This window comes from Pongo abelii, chromosome 2 (assembly GCF_028885655.2).
Source record: "Pongo abelii isolate AG06213 chromosome 2, NHGRI_mPonAbe1-v2.0_pri, whole genome shotgun sequence".
Classification (NCBI taxonomy): Eukaryota; Metazoa; Chordata; class Mammalia; order Primates; family Hominidae; genus Pongo; species Pongo abelii.
The window spans coordinates 124768396-124788374 of record NC_085928.1 but is presented as its reverse complement, the minus strand read 5'-3'; the positions used below and the strand labels follow the sequence as shown (position 1 = coordinate 124788374).

General features: G+C 35.6%; 1 protein-coding gene across 18 annotated transcripts in view; it reads left to right on the top strand.

The window, feature by feature from the left end:
* Window positions 1–19979, top strand: part of RBMS3 (RNA binding motif single stranded interacting protein 3) — an 861233-nt gene that overhangs the window by 717037 nt on the left and 124217 nt on the right. For all 18 annotated transcript variants that reach the window (XM_063721655.1, XM_063721659.1, XM_054550494.2 and 15 more), the window contains 2 exon segments: window positions 6131–6177; window positions 19324–19420. In XM_063721655.1, coding sequence (XP_063577725.1) covers window positions 6131–6177; window positions 19324–19420 — 144 coding nt within the window.

The window sequence follows — 19979 nt, the reverse complement described above, 5'->3', positions numbered from 1 at the left end:
TTGGGGAGGGGGATGGTTTCAGGATGAACCTCTTTCCACCTCAGATCGTCAGGCATTAGTTGGATTCTCAAAAGGAGTACGCAACCTAGATCCCTGTAATGTGCAGTTCACAATAGGGTTCCCAATCCAAAGAGAATCAAAAGCCCCTCTGAAATGACAGGAAGTGGATCTCAGGCGGTAGTGCTCGCTTGCCAGCTGCTCACCTCCTGCTGTGCAACCCGGTTCCTAACAGGCCATGAATGGTTACTGGTTTGCGGCCCCGGGGATGGAGACCCCTGATCTAGTAGGTTTCTGATCATTGATGATTTTTATTGGCTTCTCTGAATATCTTAGTTATATACACTTTTAGTGTCACATATGAGACCCTCAATTTCTCAGCCAGTGTGTAGCCATTTGAATTTCTGAATTCTTACTGGTTTCCACTACTAGAAACACTATATCATTTCCCCTGAGTTTTCTTTCTTTGTTACTGACCTCCTGCCCGTTCTCACCTTGACCCTTCTGGTTGTGGCAATCCCATTCTGTCCTACTTTTGTATTCTACTGACCCAGCAGAGCTAAATGCACCCTGACATTTTCAAGCTTACTTCTGAATCAGGCCTCTGACCTATATTACTTTCATAAATGATATGCCCTTTTTTCCCTCTTAAAAATTTTAAGACAAGTCATAGAAGACATAATATGCTTTATAAATTAAAGGATCCCCTCACCCCACATTATGGAAATATTATTACATACAACTTTTAAAACTCAAAAGTCATGCCTGTAATTCCAGTGCTTTGGGAGGCAAAAGCGGGAGGATCACTTGAGGCCAGGAGTTTGAAAACAACTTGGGTAACACAGTGAGACCCCATCTCTACAAAAAAAAAAAATTAAATAAAATTAGCTGGGCTTAATGGTGCACACCAGTAGTCCTGCTACTGAGGAGGCTGAGGCGGGAGGATTGCTAAAGCCCAGGAGTTTGAAGTTACAGTGAGCTATACTGTACTCCAACCTGGGCAACAGAGTGAGACCCTGTGTCTAAAATATTTAAAGTAAAAATAAAAATAAGTCAAAACAATGCATGAAAGGCAAAAAAAAGTTATTGTTATACTACCCCCGTATTTTAACATTTTGTTGAAATTCATTTTTAGTTTTATTTCTAGTCAGAGATATTTAAAATATTTGCTTTCAACACATATTGTACACATAATTTTGTATCATGACTTGTTCACTAAAGGTTTCTAAGTAGAAATACTAGCAAATAAATATGAGCAAAGTTAAGTGAAATTTTGCTTCAGTAGCAGTAGCTAGATGTTTATGTCATCATAATTTTAAGCCCTTTTTTATACATAATTTTTAATCAACTTATTTTTTATTGAATTTTTAATCATAACGAGTGAACAGTTGTAAATATTGTTAAAATTGGCTGCAAGAAATAAACACTTTAAATATAACATCCAGAAAACAATATTATATTTGTCTTTATTAGCTTCTTGGACTCAACTTGTGCTAATTCAGTATACAATATTTAATAAAATATTCAACATTTTCTATACATTTATTAAAGTGTTGTTTTAATTCTGATTGTAGAAGACTAGAAATCTTTATAATTATTTGTAATTTACCCAATTATGTATCAGGCCAGACCTTAAGAAAAGGAGAAATATTAGGCTAAAATATCAATGTTTTATTTGTCCAGGAACTTCAGTTTGTATCAGTTTGTATAAATTTTGCTGCCCCCAATTTTTTGATCCCCATTTATCTTGCAGTCTAAAAATACTTTCAACAATGGTAAAAAAAAAAAAAAAATCATTCAGGCCATCATCATATTGGCTTTGTTACAGTCAATGATTCTCTGCTCCTCAACGGAGACCAAGCATTGCAGTCTAGGGAATCTTTCTGAAGTAGCAATGCCTGGTTCCTAATGTGTACTCTTCAAGCAGTATTTCCACAATTATTACCTCTTGATATAATCTAATCATTTACAGTTATGAATATCAAATAGCTATGTCCTAAGTCAACTGATTTGTCTCAATGAATTTATTAAAAAAAAATGCATTTGTTAAAAATAAAAATCCCCTAATTATTCCAATATACCACTGAAAATCTTTTCTTCTAAAATATTTAGCTTCTATAGTAAAAATCCTGTCTGGAAGACCTAAAATGTCCTATTATGGCTGAAATACTAAATTAAAACTTAACTGTTGTTGAAAAATGACAAAAATGCCCCATTTTATTTTAAATAAACTATGAATGTCTCTATTATACAAATAATGGAAACCTGAAAAATGGAAAATATTTCTGAATCTAATAACTCCTTTTTGAAAATAAATGACATGATTAAACATCACTTTTCTACATACGTGGTGTGACATTTTCATTTTGTTCCAAGGTTTTTACTTTGTGTGTGACTCTTGAGTTTGTAAACATGCCATAATATTTAGTGATTGTATAATGATGATTTCATGGTTCTAGCTTAGTATAAAGGTAGCTCGACAGAGCAGCAAAATCGATTTCCTTTTTTCCTTTGTGGAAAGAGACAAAAGGAAATTGAATGCAAAGTTTGCATTAATACCATATTAGAATTATGACTCAACAATCTGTTACACATGAAGTGGAAACCAGGTGTATCCAAGTGTTAGTTATTGTGCTATTATATTCAGCCAGTGGGTTAAGTTCAAACAAGCCTTTGCTTAACCCATGCCGTGTTGTTACCCACAATGTTCCAAATGCATATGACCTGACACTATCTCTTGTTGTCTCCTCTTGCCAAAGGTACTCAGAGGCAGGACTGTCCCTAGGCAAAATCGTGAAGTAGGTGAATCTTGTATTCATTCCCAACCCTTTTGCAATGAAAATCTCACCTTAGATTCTCTCCACCTCCCTCTCCCAAGGTACCTACTCCAGTTACTCATCCTCTGGATTACCCTCTGTTTTCCAGGGAGCTCATGCTAACTCCTGTCCCCCAATCACTCTTTGAGTATATAATGTCCCTGCTTTGAAATACTCAGTAGCTCCCCAAGAGGAGCTGGACAATCAAGATCCTCCATCCTTACCTTTTGAGTCTTATTTCCCACTCTCCCCTCTACATGTTCTACTGAAAATAGCTCGCTCACCTTTCCATTTTTATTTACACACCTTTTTCCATAGTAACCCTTTTGCCTGAGCTGGCCTTGACCTCTCATCTCTATCTGTGGAAATTCTCCTCATCTTTCAGGGCTCTGCTCAGCTGTACTTCCCTACATGCCTTATCTGATCACCCCCAGCCTCTCTCATCTGCACCCCATCCATACCACTCATATGGCACTTAACACATATTGCTTTGTATTATAATATGTGTCTTGTCTCCAGGCACTGTGCTGGGCGCTTTACAAACGTAATCTCTTTTAAATTTCACAACAATCTGATGAGGTAGGTATTATTAAACCATTTAAAAGTTGAGGAAACTGAAGCTCAAATAGGTTAAATAATTTGCCCAAAGTCACACTGCTACAAAGTAACAGAGCTAGAACTTGAACTCAGGTCTGTCTTATTTCAAAACATATGATTTCCACTGTACCCTAATGAAGTCAATTCCTTTCCATCTTCTGAAAGATAAGATGGGGGTTTAAGATGAAGAAGGAGGTCAACGTAGATTTTTTCCTTAACAAATGTGTGTTGAACAAAGAGAGTTTATTGATAATTACTGTATTCCTAGCTAGAATTGATTGGTTAGCTAGAATCTATGAGGAATTCAAGTAAAATGCAAGAAAAAATTCTCATCTTAAGTGGCCAGAACAAATAAGCATGGCATAAAAAGAATGTTCAAGACAGTTTGTAATTCGGGAGGGGCTAGATAGCATTGGTCTCTTTGAGCACCGTAGGAAAATAAGTACAAGGAAAAAGAAGCAAATGTGCAGTTGACTAGGGAAGGCTTCCTATAAGTCCCCAGGACTTAAACAATTTGAGATAATTAGTAGACTGAAGATATGACTATCATCCTAAATCTCTCATGCACTAATAATATCTCGATTGAATGTAAAGCCCACCTGTTTTATTCTGCCTGCAGTGCCGCATCTTGGATAAATTAGAGGAGAGAAGCTTAGTGTTCCTAAGAGGGAAATCTAATTCCAAATGGACAGCTTTTACAACTGCCCTTTCCGGTGCCTGAGACCAGAGAGTTTCAGCTAAGCCCTAGACAGCTCCATTCTGTGTTCAGCCTAAGGCCAACCTCCAGCCAGTCATGTGGCAGAGCCTTCATCTTGGGAAGAATTTAAACTTAGAATCTTTGTTCATCTTGACACCACTATCTTTTTGCCTCTCCCATGGCAAAAAAACAAAAACCTTTTTTCTTTTCTTCTGTCGTATTCTATTCTCGTTTCTCAGTCCCTCAGCTTGTCACATTATCAGTTGCGTATTTCTTTAACATGAATGAGATTCATAAATTTAAAGAGGTCATGCAGTTATCATTAAACATGTGTTCTCAGTGCACCTCTGTTAACTTCTGACAGTCATTTCAATTCTGTTTGCAAACTCTGTTTCAATTTATGTATGCTCCCTTTATACCAATTCCATTTGCATGTGGCTCTACACTTTTGTTCCTCATACCAATCTTCATAATAATTTAAAATTTATTATTTATGGAAATAATGCATGCAATCTAAGATTGAAAGCAGCAGGCTGTACTGTATATCAGGCCCTCTGTTAGAAGATTGAGAATTTTCATGTCAATTATAAGCTAAATTTGAGGAATTCAATGAGCCCAACAAGAAAACCATCCTCAACCACAATGGAAAAATAAAAAAACTCAAAGAGGAAAGGTATTTTGTTTTCTTTAAAATGTCTATGGTTTCTTATCCTTTACAAAACTCTTCATAGCTCATCCACTATTTTTTCTAACTTTTTATTTTGAAGAATTTATAGACTCACAGGAAGTTCCAAAATAAATATACAGTGATGTCCTGTTTACCTTTTACTAAGTTTCTCCCAATTGTTATATTTTAAGTAATTATAGTACACTATCAAAGCCAGGACATTGATGTTGACCTAATTCAGTTTTAAATTCTAAAAAAGAAAAAAAAAATCCACCCTAAAGATAACTTGGACCGTTTTAAATTCCACTCAACATTGTAAGCATTGTAAGTATTAACCATGCTGACAGTCCTAGTAAACAAAGGATGGTATGCCCATATGGCCACAGAGAAACTTTCCCCATATTGTTGGATATTGATACTCAGGTCTAATTTAATTCTTGGGCCAATGTCATAGCCGAGGAATGGAAAGGAGTCCATATCAGAAGACTTAGGTTGAAATCTGGTTCTGCCTCCAAATGTGTGATCTTGAGCAAGTCGCTTGACCTTTCCAAGCTTCAGTGTCTTCATCTATAAAATGGAGAAAATACTCCTCCTGCCTACTTCATAGGATTGTTGTGAGGATCAAATGTGATGATGTACATGAAGGAACAAGGTAGACTGTGAATCAGCACTCATGAAGTTTATATTCTTTTCAGAAACTATATCCAGTTATAGAGAAGTGTACTTTTTCAGAGGTGGTCTTATTCCTAAAAACAAAACGTAACTACCTCCTTATTAGCCATGTGTTCTAGAATTTTCTTCATAAGTAAATGACCTCCCCTTTCTATCACTGCTGTTAAAATAAGAAATAGCAATATATCAAACAAGCACTCTGGACTCTACCTACACTCCCCTTAGGCATATGGTCTATTTTTAAATAAATACTTTTTAAAACATTTTCTTCTTTAAGATTGAATGCATTTTAAGTAGCTTTTATTTTTATCCTAACTGCAGGATTCGTTCTTACTTTTTTATCATGCCATGAGATGTACAATAGGTGTTCTTGACAATAGTGTGAAATTATAAGAATGTGAGGTTAGACAGTGGATGTTTTAAGAAATAAAAATGGAAATCATCCAAGCTGCACCATTTCTTAGTATGTCTGAATATATAATTTAAACTCCCAACTCACTGGTATATTCTGGTTTGTGGATAGTAAAAATGCTAGCCTTGGCAGTAAGAGTAGAGATATACATAGGAGAAAATAAACTTAAATCATGGAAAGTAATGATAAGAGTCTTTGTGTGTACTAAATGTTTTGGACACCACAATAAAAATGTTAAGATTTATTTTCTTCCCTCTTCATCCTATATACAGGCTGGCATGGCTTTGACCTATGACCCGACAGCTGCCATACAGAATGGGTAAGTAGATCACATTTTCTCTATTTTAATTGTGAATAGATCTTTGAGCTCTGAATCAACACCAAAGAAAAATGTTAAAATTTGTTTTGCTTTTGTTTTACATCCTTAAACACAAAGTTTAAAACAAGCATTTTTCATCATTATAATTTTTTTCATCCTATAAGTTATTCTGACCTCCCATTCTCACAATGCCTCTGCCCACATTAAACCCTGTTCTCTCTCTCTCTCTCTCTCTCTCTCTCTCTCTCTCTCTCTCTCTCTCCCCCACCCCCCCCCCCTTTCTCTGTCTTTGGAGAACAGGTAAAGCTAGGCTGAGAGAATAATAACTCTAGAGTTAGCTTTCAAACACTTTTTGGTGTGTGCCCAAGTCAATTTATTCTTTCTTTCTGGTGATCAGGGGAATGGTAATCGAGGAAAGTCAAGTTGGTAACTCAGGTGATTGCATCTTCATTTTCATAAGCATCTGGAAATTTGTATCCACCTACTTAGAACAAGTCATATAGCTTAAACTTCCTCCTCTGAAAAACAAGTGTGAAACTACACGGTGTGGCAACTCTAAAATTCTGTGACTTCTAAATATCTTTCGTTGAAACTTTCTTCTTCCTTCCTAATCTCTTTGCTTAGGCTGTCTTGTAATTGACAATAATTATTCTTTGGTTGATTGCTTATTTCTTTTCACTGTCTTTTATTTTGGAATTCTCCATGGCTTTCAGTTGTCTGTCTTTCAGTCTCATTATAAAGGCCTCATTGAAGATCAACATAGAGGGTAGAATGAATTAAACTTCATTTTCTATTTTGTCAGTTGCCTCTAAAGAAAATCTGTGGGATATTGAAAGTATTTAAATAATTACCTCTTATTCTTATATTATTCATTCAGGCAGTCATATAGTCAGTCATTCAACAAATATCCAGTAAGTATTCCAGGCACAATGCTATGTTCTATAGATTTAAGAATACAATGAATGTATGATATGAGACCCTTTCCTTTAAGAGGCTCACAATCTACTCGTCCATGAAAAAGTAAACATTAATGGTAGACTAGGGTAGGAGTATAGTCCTTTGTCCTTGGGTTGATTAAAATTTCCCTCCAGAAGTGAAAATTAAGGATATCTTTTCATATATCCAATAGGCATTTACTTATTTCCAACAAGATGCTATAAACTTGGTGTGTAGAAAGAAGCAAAGATATGGAGAAGAAAGTCCTCTAGAATTATATTATGTAGTTGGAGATAAATAATTAACTCAAAAAGGAAAAAATAAGGCATTATATATTAAGTGATAGTGACTGAAAATAGATGTTATAATGGAAAGGAATGACATTTATTGAACACATATTTTGTGCAAAGTACTTTGTAATTTAGTGGCACATGGTTTCAAATGAATACATGTGATTACAATTATAAACTTATATGGGAAATTTATACAAAGGAAAATAGAAACAATAGTTCAAAAAATACCTGTATGTCCAGTAATTGGATTCAATAAATATTCATATTTTATAATATTTTACATGCATGCATATGTATGCACATGTGTGTTATATATACATATGTATCTACCTATCTAGAGTATGTATTATGTATGTATATACATATCTACCTGTCTATAGTATTTATCTATGTATCTACTTGTAAAAAGTACCTTGTTGCCCAAGGATCTATGCCAAGGATTGGGGATGCAGCAGTGACACAGACATAACTTGTTTTTGCATTTATGAAACTTAGGTTGTTAAGGATAGAAATAAAATAACAATTAACTTTTATATATAATTATGTAGTCAGTTATTAAAATTGTGTTAAGCATTTTAAATTAGAAATATAGATAGTTTTTGCTGGACCATATCAAAGTAAAATTTAAACATCATAATATTTCTAACTTCTTACATCTTCAAAAATAAAGACATTAGTCACATGATAAAAATGTCATCACAAAAAATGAAATCAGTAGTAATTTCAAAATATCATCTATTATCCAGATTATTTTTCAACTTTGTTCGTTGCCCCAAAATGTATTTTACAGCTGGATGATTCTGAAGCAAAATCAAAAAGTCATATCAAAATATATGGATTATTTCATTTATTTATTATATTCTTTTGGGTGAGTGTTAATATCCCATTTACAGATAAGAAAATGAGGCTATGTAGTCCGAGGTAGAGCTGGAAATCAAATGCCAGTCTGTAACACTAAATAGAGCCTGCTGTCTTTGTCCAGCTAGGACAAAGGGAAGGCTATATGGAAGCAATGAGACTTGGCATAGATTATCCAGGATGACTTAGTTTATCAAGGATAGACATAGGGAAAGATGCTTATTGAGAAAGTGGACTGGTATGAATGGAAGTGGAATTTGTAGAGATTAAAAAGCCAACAAGTTTTACTGGGGTGAAAGTTTCTTGTGAAGGAGTTTTATAAGTTTAAAAAGTTTTTTTGGTGTCAGATTTGGAAGTTCAAGTATTTGGTTTTTACTTCATAAGCCTGGGGAGTAATTATTTTTTTTTAGCTACGGAGTGGTGTAATATAAATAATGAAGACTATATTGGAGCAGGAAAATCCTCTTAGTAGGAAGCATCATTAAGAGGATATTAAAATAGTACAGTTATAGAAGTGTAAGAGTTTGTTCTGGAGTGGCCAATGTATGAATGGAAGAAAGAAACCAAAAGGAGAGACAACCTGAAGAAACTTTTCAATGATGCATTAAGCAAGTGGCCATCAAACAATCCTACATTCAGGGTTCTCCATCATGGGCTGGGGACATACTGGTGAATAAGACACACTCAGTCTTTACTCATCTACATTGTAGCAAAGGAAATCAACATTAAAAGTATTTTATTACTTATATACCATAAGCACCCAATGGTGAATTGCAGGGTGTTATGCGTTGTCTAGTCTTGCTTGAGTGGTTAAAACTTCTCTAAACAAGTGATTCTTTGAGCTGAGCTCTGACAACATGTAATGACCAACTGGAACAGGATGTTATATTTGATGGCAAAGGAGAGAAACAAAAGTGATCCTGTACCATCAGCAGAAAGACAAGGAAATAAAGTGAAGAAAGATGATGATATGGTTAGGCTTTGTGTCCCCACCCAAATCTCATCTTGAATTGTCATCCTCATAATCCCCATGTGTCAAGAGAGAAACCAGGTGGAGGTAATTGAATCATGAGGGTGGTTTCCCCCATGCTATTCTCATGACAGTGAGTTCTCACAAGATCTGATGGTTTTGTAAGAGGCTCATCCCCCTTTGCTTGGCACTGATTCCTGTCTGCTGCCTTGTGGAGAAGGTATCTTGCTTCCCCTTCACCTTCTGCCATGATTGTACATTTCCTGAGGCCTCCCCAGCCATGGTGAACTGTGAGTCGATTAAACCTCTATTCCTTTATAAATTACCCAGTTTCAGGCAGTTCTTTATAGTGGTATGAAAACAGACTAATGTAGATGATATGCTCAATTTCAAACATGCCTGATTAATGTCTCACTAAGATTCACTAAGTCTCACTAAGACAAACTAAGACTCATTAAGACAAAAAAAGATCAAGAGTCAGTGGTAAATGTAGAACTGAAGTTAGGGAATGATAACTTGTTATGCATGATTTTAATCAGTCATTCTCTAATGCACAATTTAAAATTCTACAAAGACATAATTTCCCAAATACTCACCCTTAATTGTTACAAATCGACATAGAAAATAAATCGAGGTTTCAAATCCTAATCTGAGAAATCAAAGGTGAACTTTGGGCCATGCAATTTTCAAGGCAGTGAGGACAGCCTAGAACACAGTGAACATTTCTCTTTTTTTCTCAAAATCTACACCTCACATTTCAGGTTACCACTCCTGGACCCTATTGGATTTGCTGCAGGTACATCTGTCAATCTTAAATCACCTGAAATATGAAATGTCTTTATCTATACCTTATATTAACAATATAACTGTATCCTTTAAACTATTTGAACAGTTGTAAAAATGGTTCACCCTCTGTGACTACCCACTTAGATATTTACAACAATGAATATTTTCCTCAAGAAACAAACTTTAGTTAAGATGCTAAAGATATCCAAATCAAGAGATTTTATATACTATTATATTATCTCATATTATATTATCTAATCTCAAATCTCTAATATCATATAATAAATAATTTTAGTCCATTGAAATTGGGCATATTATCTTTCCTCACTTTATTTTCTTGTCTTGCTGCTAATGGTAGCACCAGTCCCTCTCTTCAATACTTCCTGTGCAATAAATATTCCTACCCACTTTTACTAATCTTACTCTGGTCTTTTCTCACTTTCTTTCTTCTCTCTAGTTGCTCTCATCAACCTCTCTTGCTTTCTGTAAAGTAAGACTCCCAAGTCTATACTTCAAGTGTGTAACTGGCTTCAGAGATCAATGACCTGTGGTTCTATGGTTCTAGCTTACTAGGTACTGCTACTACGTCATTGTCCCAAACTGAGGTCATTATCCTCATCAATATTTTGTAATACAAACTACACAAATTCAAACAAAACACACATATCAAATTTTGTTTTCCTTTGTTTTAAATTCTCTAAATCCATTTAGGTTATGATCTCCACTCCTCTGGACTCTTTCTTATCCTACATTCTTCACAATAAAACTAGTCATTAAGATGTGCAATCTATATCCGATGTATATCTTCAACCTAGCCCTTCCTCCTTGCCACTGGTTGAATTTATTTAATTACCATTTCCTACCTATACTAAGCTTTTTACTCCCTTTAATATACCTCCCCCCACGAACAATTTTCACATTAATTTTTGAATAATTTTTAAGCAAATGTAACTACAGAAATCACCTACCTACCTGGTTTGAAGTATTACGTGGCCTTTACTAACTACAGAACAACACTCAAACTTCCCCAGATAGTACGAACAGAACTTCATAATTTGGTTACTGCAACTGAACTGGACCGTCTGTGATTCTTGGAACATCCCATGCTACTTTGTACCTCTGTGTTTTGTTGAACGTGGAATTCTCTCTGCCTGAGTTCCCATATGGTAAAACTGACTCCCCATGACCCCACCACCACACACATACACATGCACACACACCATATAGATATGGGTATCAGTAACTACGTAATAATATACTTTTTTAAAATATTGTTTTCATTTCAAGAACATCATTAAATCATACCAGGCAGAGCTAGTTATGCTATTAGTCATTGGAAAAACAGTTTAAGCAATGGTTAAGAGTGAAAACTTCAGAATCATCCTGCTCAGGGATGCATCCAAACTCTGTCATTTACCAGATGTGCGATTATGGACCCATTGTCCATAATTTAGTTTCTTCCTCTGTGAAATAAAGATAATAATATCAGTACCTTTATAAGACTTTGTAAAGATTAAAGGAACCTTGTGTGGTACAAGATAATCATCAGTGTAAATGCTGACATTATTGTTGCCCTATGTTTGGCCTTTCCATGATAGATTTGACAATTAGTCTTTTTTATTATGTACTTCTTGATACCCATATCTGTAATAGTTCCCTGCTAGAATATAACTCAATGAAGATAGGCACCATATCTTATTCATTTTCATAGACTCTTTAACCCAGTATTGTGAATGCTAAATCAGGACAAGGAAATGTGACAGATGATATCTGCTTGGCTCCAGCAAGTTGACATCAGAGAAACCATCCTCCTCCCCAGCCATCAAGTCAGTCTGTCCCCATGTAACATCTTAACCTAATTCTCCTAAAATATTACCTCTAGTTTCACCCAAAACAGCCAAACTACCCATGAGTTTCTCTGTCTTGAGTGAAAGATGGAATTTTGGAAGGCTTGGACTATCCATTATGTTGTTGGCAACAAGAAGATAGAAATTTTACATTCAGAAATTAAAGAAATAAGAGGATTATAGCTAATTGATCTTATTTATTTGATACTTCTTTATAGAAATTATTTTTAAACTGTTTTGCTTATCTTTGGTTTCATTACCTTTATATGGTAACATTCCCAGTAGTAGGACACCAGTAGAACAACCATTTCTATGCATGTGAGATGTCACACAAGTATATGCTGTTTCTTGAGTTAACATTGGGACATGCCTCTTAGAGGTGTGGAAGCTGATTTAAATAACTTACTCAACATACCAAGGAGCCTAACATAAGTGTCCATAATAAAGTATATTATTCCTCATTCACATTGCTGTATTCAATTTAGCCATCAAATATAACTCAGAGATAAGTAACCTAACAGAAAGATAAATATTACTGTAGAGAAGAGCCTGGTCCCGTTTTACATAGAACACAGGGTATCCAAAGATGTAGTTGCAACTTACTCCAATCCAGTTATTATTGTTCAACATTGCTTAATGCTGATTCACTTGAGGTCAATAAGCTTAACAATTTTTTTCAACTTTCTATCTATAGTACAGTTTAAAATTAGAAAAAAGAAAATGCTCACATCATATTAGGAACAATGGACATATATACAATTCTAATAGGAGATAGAATGCAAAACTGTCACGATTAAACCGCAAAGTACTATAAGATATATGTATCTATTAACTTTTATATGTATAAAATGTTTCTGAAGGAGTACACAAGAAAGCATGATGGTGATTCTCTGGGAAGGGCCAACAGAGTAGTGGGAAATAGGGTGAGAGGGAAACTTATCTTTCACCGTTTACCTTTTTATTTTTTATTTTTTCAAAAAGAAAAATAAAGCAAATTATTTCCATAGGACCGTGGAGGAGAGGCAGTTGTGTTCTGATGAGGAATTGGGAAGGCTTCTTGATAGTGCAGTGACATGAGCTTTTCCTCTTGGAGAGGTGCCACATCCTAGCTAAATGACATATTTTGTGATCTTACGGAATCCTGTAACTGTAAACTAAGCCATAGGGCTTTTTTAGTATCTTAAGCAAGTATGTGTCTGAGTTGTAGCTAGTAGGTTAAATTGCGTAAAGAGTTAAATGGTCTGTATCTCATAACCTTCACATTAATACAGAAACATGAAACTGAAATAAAGACCCCCGAAGTTAGCTTGATTGTTAGCTAAGGAAGAACAAACAGTTCATAACTACACCGTGGTGAATCTGTGCTGTTTGCATTTAGGCAGTAGAAAATGTCAGTTCTGTCATCTGCCTGAATCTATCCAAGTTATCACTTAAAAATTAGATCAATAGCACTTTTATCTAGGACTCTGAAGGGTGGAGTGAAGAAGTGTCTGTCACAACAGAAAAGTAAAAATCTTAGTACCTTTTACTACAGGCTAACTTACAAGAATAAAAATGTCCATTCTCTTAGAGCTATCTGGTAAAACTCTAATTTGTTTTTACTATTGCCCTATTGCTCTTTTAGCAATCCAATATGAAATTCCATCCCTTTCAAAGATGAGCAGGGGAGGTGGGAAATATTCCCTCCCATATTCAAAATCTCATCTTTCCTGTGCCCTTTTCATTGAGAGCTGCTGTATAAAAGCCTCTTGGATTGTTTTATTTGAATAAAATACATTCTTGGGGAAGATGCGAAAAAGAATGTTTTCCATAGCATTGGTTTGCTGGCTGCTTTATATGGGCATTTGGTGTTAAGCAATGTGGAAACCTTATCTTATTACACTAGGAAAGGAATCTAATGTGAAGGATACGTTGGTATTACAATAAAAATGACCAATAACTTATTCATCTTGTACTATTGTGTTACCCTGAGGATAGTATTCATGGTTCCAGCCCTAACAACATTGCCTGTGGACATGAAACACAAGCCAGTGCTGTTTATTTCAATATGTAAATAGGATTTGTTTTTTGTATAGTAAAAAAAATTATACCCTGGGGTTACTGATATATTCATGCTATTTTTATTGTCAGCGAAGTAACATTTTACCGTATTACTACTGACTGCCAAATTCCCTGAAGATGACTTTTCTGCAGGCAAAATAATGCCCTATTAGTGACCTAGATTTGCATTTTCTGGATTTCTGGAGGACAGTTGCCTTTAATGCCAAAGAACCAAGAGATTCTTTGCATTCCTTGAAAATATTAAGTTTTTCAAAGGTTAGCTTAGACTTCCATGGATCATACTTAGTTAATGTCTCTTATCCACTTTGGCATTTAATATTTTGTTCATGTGAAAGAAACCCCAGAAGTAACTAGCTCATGTGCTTAAGCAAGGTTTCTCAATCTTCATGCTACTAACATTCAGGACTAGATAATGTTTGTCATAGGAGCTGTTCTATGCATTGTAGCATGTTTAGCAGCATCCCAGGCCTTTACCCAATAGATGCCAGTAGCTCCCCCATCTCCTCCAGTTGTGATAACAAAAAATGTCTCCAGACATTACCAAATGTCTGCTGGAGAGCAAAATCACCTGTGGCTTAGAACCACTGGCTTCAGTGTAAAAGAGGCACTTGGTATATACATAATGCTGTGAATCTTGGTGAAGAAGTAAACTTTTACCAGGAAAATAACTTGTTAAACAACTCATTCCCATTTTCTGTAACAACATTTGCAAGGCAAAATGCATAACGCATAATGCATATATTACCAAATATAAAAACATAAATTCCCATGTTTAGAATTACCTTATTTTGTTATTCTGCCTAGAAAGTTCCCTAATAGCATGACATTTCTGCTTGAAGTATGTATGTATGTATGTATGTATGTATGTATGTATTTATTTATTTTTAATGTGATGCCTGTGTGAAAATATTTTCAAACACTGACCATGGCAGGGACTGAGAAAAAGCTAAGAGATTTGGAAACACATTCTGCAGTTCCCTCCTTGGAGTCTGGCCTTGCGTATTTTCTTTAGATATGGTACCTCTAAGCCTCAGATGCAATAGTAGCCTCTCCTGTCATGGTTTAAGCAGGGGTTTCCTGTAAATTCATCTGGTGTATGTTTGGACTTGAGAAGAGCTTATTTCAGAATACCAGAATTAGGAGATCGAGATGGTATGCCGATTCTGTTCTTCCCAGAACATTTTCACTTCTAAATGACTCTCTGACTTGAGTGGCAGTATTGGAATTTGCTGGGAAGTATGAAAGGTAATTCTTGTTTGATGGATAGGATTAGAGCAGATAGGACAAAAAATGCATTAAATTTTCCCCCAAGGGTTCCTTTTGCTAGTATCCATTTACTTGGCTGCTTTCTTTATGTTTCTGTTCTCTGTTTTCCCCATAGAATTTCCTGTAAACTTTGCCTGTCAATCCAATCTTTATTGCTTTCATTTTTAATACTCCAATTGGCGCATTTTACAAAGCCGACCAGCCACGCTAAAATGTAATGTGTGGTTTGCTTTGTCTGTATAAGAGGCTGAACCTGGATTTCTACCAGAAGTTAAACCACTGCACGGCGTATGAGGAGGACTGTTTATTGAGTGGCCTTGGGTGCCTCACATGTCATTATGAGCCCCAAATACTGTTCACTGCCTCACAAATGAAGATCTGTCAAAGATAAGACCTAGAAGGAATTTTCAAATGCAAACCTTGATTTTCATAGAAAAGGACTGTCTTTTTTCTAGTTTCTAATGCCCCTGCATGCTTAGAAATTTGGTATATTATTTAAGCTTCCACTTAGCATTTAATATGTGATATTGGACCGTCTTCTCTGGGCTCTCATTCCTCAGCTTCCTACCTCTTTCAGGGACCCTTCTTCTATGGTCCTGCCACCCTGGTATTGATCTTCCTGTATGGTAATCACTACTGAATTCCATAAGCTGCTCTGCATTTATTCATTCATTCATTCAACATAGAGTTATCAAGTATCTACTATCTCCCAGGCTCTGTTCTAGGCAACAATACTGATATACACACTCAACCCCCTTGGAGCTGACATTCTAGAATGAAAAATAGTCAATAAATACATTGTATTTGTCAGTTCAGGCTGCCGTAACAAAGTGGCTTGATTGATTTGGTGGTTTAAACAACAAAAATTTATCTTTCTTCAGTTCTGAATGGTAGAAATTCAAGATCAATGTAGCCGATTCTGGTAAAGGCGCTCTTCCCCTGATTGTAGATGGCTGCCATCTTTTTCGTTTGTTTGTTTGTTTTTTGAGAAAAGGTCTCACTTTTGCCCAGGCTGGAGTGCAATAGCACATTCATGGCTCACTGCAGCCTCGATCTCCTGGACTTAGATGATCTTCCCACTTCACCTCCCAAGTAGAAGGGAATACAGACATGCACCACCATGCCCAGCTAATTTTTGTATTTTTGTAGAGATGGGGTCTCACCATGTTGTTCAGACTGGTCTCAAACTCCTGGGGCTACCATCTTGTTGTGTCCTTACATGGCTTTTCCTCAGTGTGTGCATGTGAGAGAGCCTGAGTGAGCTGTCCGATGTATCTTCTTAAAAGAACACTAATCCTATTTCATTAAGGCCCCACCCTTATGTCCTCATTTAACCCCAATTACTTCCTTAGACACCCCATCTCCAAATACAACCACGGTAGGGGTTAGAGCTTCAGCATGTAAATTTAGGGGGTCACAAACATTCAGTCCATAACATATAAAATAATGTTTTAAATTACCACTTCAGATAGTGATAAGAGAACTATATAAATACATCAAGAGAAAGGGATAGAAAACAATTGGGACAGACATGGCAGTTGCTAATTTAGCTACAATCCTCTCTGAAAAAGGGACAGTTGAGTGAGACCAGAAATGAAGAAGAGACAGCCTTATAAAACTTTGGAGAAGTGAGCATTTTAGGTAGAGAGAATTTCAAGTTCAGTGTAGAGATGAGAGTGAGAATGATGAGATCAGGACAGAAGAAAGTCAGTTTGGTTCAATCCTAGTCAGCTATGGAGAAAGGGTTAAGAAAACAGTATCAGAGAAGTAGGCAATAGCCTGATTGTGCTAGCCAGTGCAAGGAGTGAACATTTGTTCACATTGCAATGGAAAGCCTATGGAGAGCTTTAGGCTAATTAATACACAAATACAGTACAATTTAAGTGAATAAATAGAGAAACTCAAAGGTGTATTTTAGAGTCTTACTCGTCTTTGTTAGACATAGTAAATGTTCAATAATTTTTTAAAATGGAAAGATGAATGTTTTCTTACATAGTAATTATCTTTTTTAAAAAAATCAGATTTATTAGATGTAATTTACATACAGTATATTCACTCTCTTTAGTGTACAGTTCTATGATTCTGACAAACACATACAATCATGTAACCACCACCACAATCAAGATGTAGAACAGATATCTCCCCTCCTCAAATTCTCTCGTGCTCATTTGGAATCAACCTCTTCCTCCACCCCTCTATAGTTTTGCCTTTTCCCTAGTGTGATATAAATGAAATTATATAGTACATACCCTTTTGAGTCTGACTTCTTCCATTTAGCAAAATTTACTTGAGATTCATCATGTTGAATGTTTCAGTAGTTATTTTCCTTTTATTGCTAAGTTGTGTTCCATTGTATGGATGTGCCACAGTTTATTAATTCAGAGGAAGGACATTTGGGTTGTTTCCAGTTTGGAGCAATCATGAATAAATTCTGTATAAACATTTGGATTAAAGTTTTTCCATAAACAAAAGTTTTGATTTAATTTTGGTTAGTATGGAGAAGTGGGATTGCTGGGCCATAGGGAAAGTGTATGTTGAACTTTAAAAGAAACTGCAAAGCTGTTTTACAAAATGGGTGTAATGTTTTGCTTTCTCACTAACATTGAATGAGAATTCCACTTTCTCTGCATCCTTGTCAGCTGTTAGTATTGTCTTTAAAAAAAAAAAACAACTTTGTATTATCTCTTTTTGTCATTATATCAGGTGTATAGTCAGTGCCTTCTTTTAAACATCACAACTATAAATTTAAGGGTCTGGTGAGTATGGATAGTAAGAATGTAATGTATGATGGGATAATTTTTTTCATCCACACTATTTTTTTTTACCCAAAAGAGTATGATCTTATCAAATCATTGTTAAGAGTTAAAGTACATTTAAGACTATAATTTAAGTACATTTAAGACTATATTTTTGCTTGAAGACTTTTACAGAAAATAAGCTTTAAGAATTTATTCCTTGAATCCTGACAACCTTGAATTCTAGTCCTCCCATATTTAATGGGAGTCTCATAGGATGCTTTCTTAGAAAGGCAACTCATGAAAATCTCTATTTAAAATATCACTGATCCCTGAGGTTGGATGAAGTCTTTGTCCCGTAAATTCCAAGCTCAGTCATACTATTAAAAAAAAATCATAGTAATTGAGTTTTGCTAAAAGTACAATAAAGCAAAAGAATTATACCATTATTTCTCACATGCATTTTTCCAACCTATCCTCACATCACTGACATACTCCATCTCAGGCAACCTGGTTTTGTCTGTTCTTTGGCTGGCCAGTCTAACCTTTCACTTACCAGTAAGACATAAGGGAAACACAATTTAAATTCTGCTGAAGGATTTGAGCATTCAGTAACTCATGGACTCTACAGTATAGTCTGAGCAGAAATGGACATTTCACTTATTTTCATATCCAGAAGCTACACTTTAATAGATCTCAAGAAGAATCATCCCTCCTCTGATCTGTGAATTCCTGATCTTGTAGCATTCTACAATTGTTCAGTGAGGGGCTCTGGAGGACTAGAAAATTCAGTGCTTTTTACAGAGTCTATAGGAGCCTATCATATAGGTTCAGTGTCTCTGCCAGTGCCTTGACTTAATCCAGAAAACATTCCTATTCCAACCTCGATACAAATTGTCCTGTTGCTTCTCTTTTCATGGAGAAAGTATTTTCTGCATGAGGGCATGGACCTATGCCTAACACAAAATATCCATAACTTTCTAGGAACTGGTCTTTATTTCCTGACTGAAGACACAGATGCAGTTCCTGTATTTGTAACATCAGTCACTTTTGTAAAGCTTGGTGCTTCCATTTTGTCTTTATTTCAAAGCCTTTTAAACAACACTCATGGCTTTTCTCCTCCTGCTGGTGGGAGGCAGTATTAAACTTATCTGGCATAAGAAAGATTTTGTGCAGCTAATTTTATCAGATGACTCAAAGTCATTTCATTCAGAGCTACTTATTTCTCTTGGTGGAATCAAATAATGTAAATCTCCTGGACGTTCCTGTTAATGGTTGGTGGAAAAACGTGCGGGTGGAAATATGTCTTTCCCATAGGTACTTGATAGCATTTGATTAGAGGCCAGGCATGTAGCAGCTTCGTGAATCTTCTTTTTTTTGTTTTCTGTTTGCAGATTTTATTCTTCACCGTACAGTATTGCAACCAACCGCATGATTCCACAGACATCTATCACGCCATTCATTGCTGCTTCCCCTGTCTCCACATACCAGGTATGTCCGATTTACCTGCACCTTAGGAGATATCTTTCTTGCAGTAATACACTATTGAGAGGCAAAAAGGACACAGTAGAATGAAAAGAAAAAAAGTTCTCATACACTTTAATCACATCTTAATGTAATAATACTCAACTTATGAGTTAGCCTATACTTTCAAGAGCCTGTTTGCATCAATTCACTGGATAATAAAATCCACTACGCTTTTCATTCTTCCTGCTGAGTTTTCATGATTATGCTACTGTCCAACCAACCTTAATACAGCTCTCTCACCACTGGGAAATTATTTTGTTTGTTGTCTGTTATTTTGTTTGTTCATGTTCCCTATTGTGTCTTTTCTAAAAGCACATTTCTAGCAATTCCTTCACTCACTCCAGGATATTTTATCACTGTCATCTCATTTTGTCTTGGTTGTCCTGGTAAAGCTACACAGATAGATGTTAAATCATACTTCCCAAGAAACAGAAGAAATTATCAAAGTGGTAAAAAGTTGTTCCTATTCCCTGCTCTTATTTCATTCTCAGTTCCCGAGAGACCAAAAGAGACCTCAGGGGTT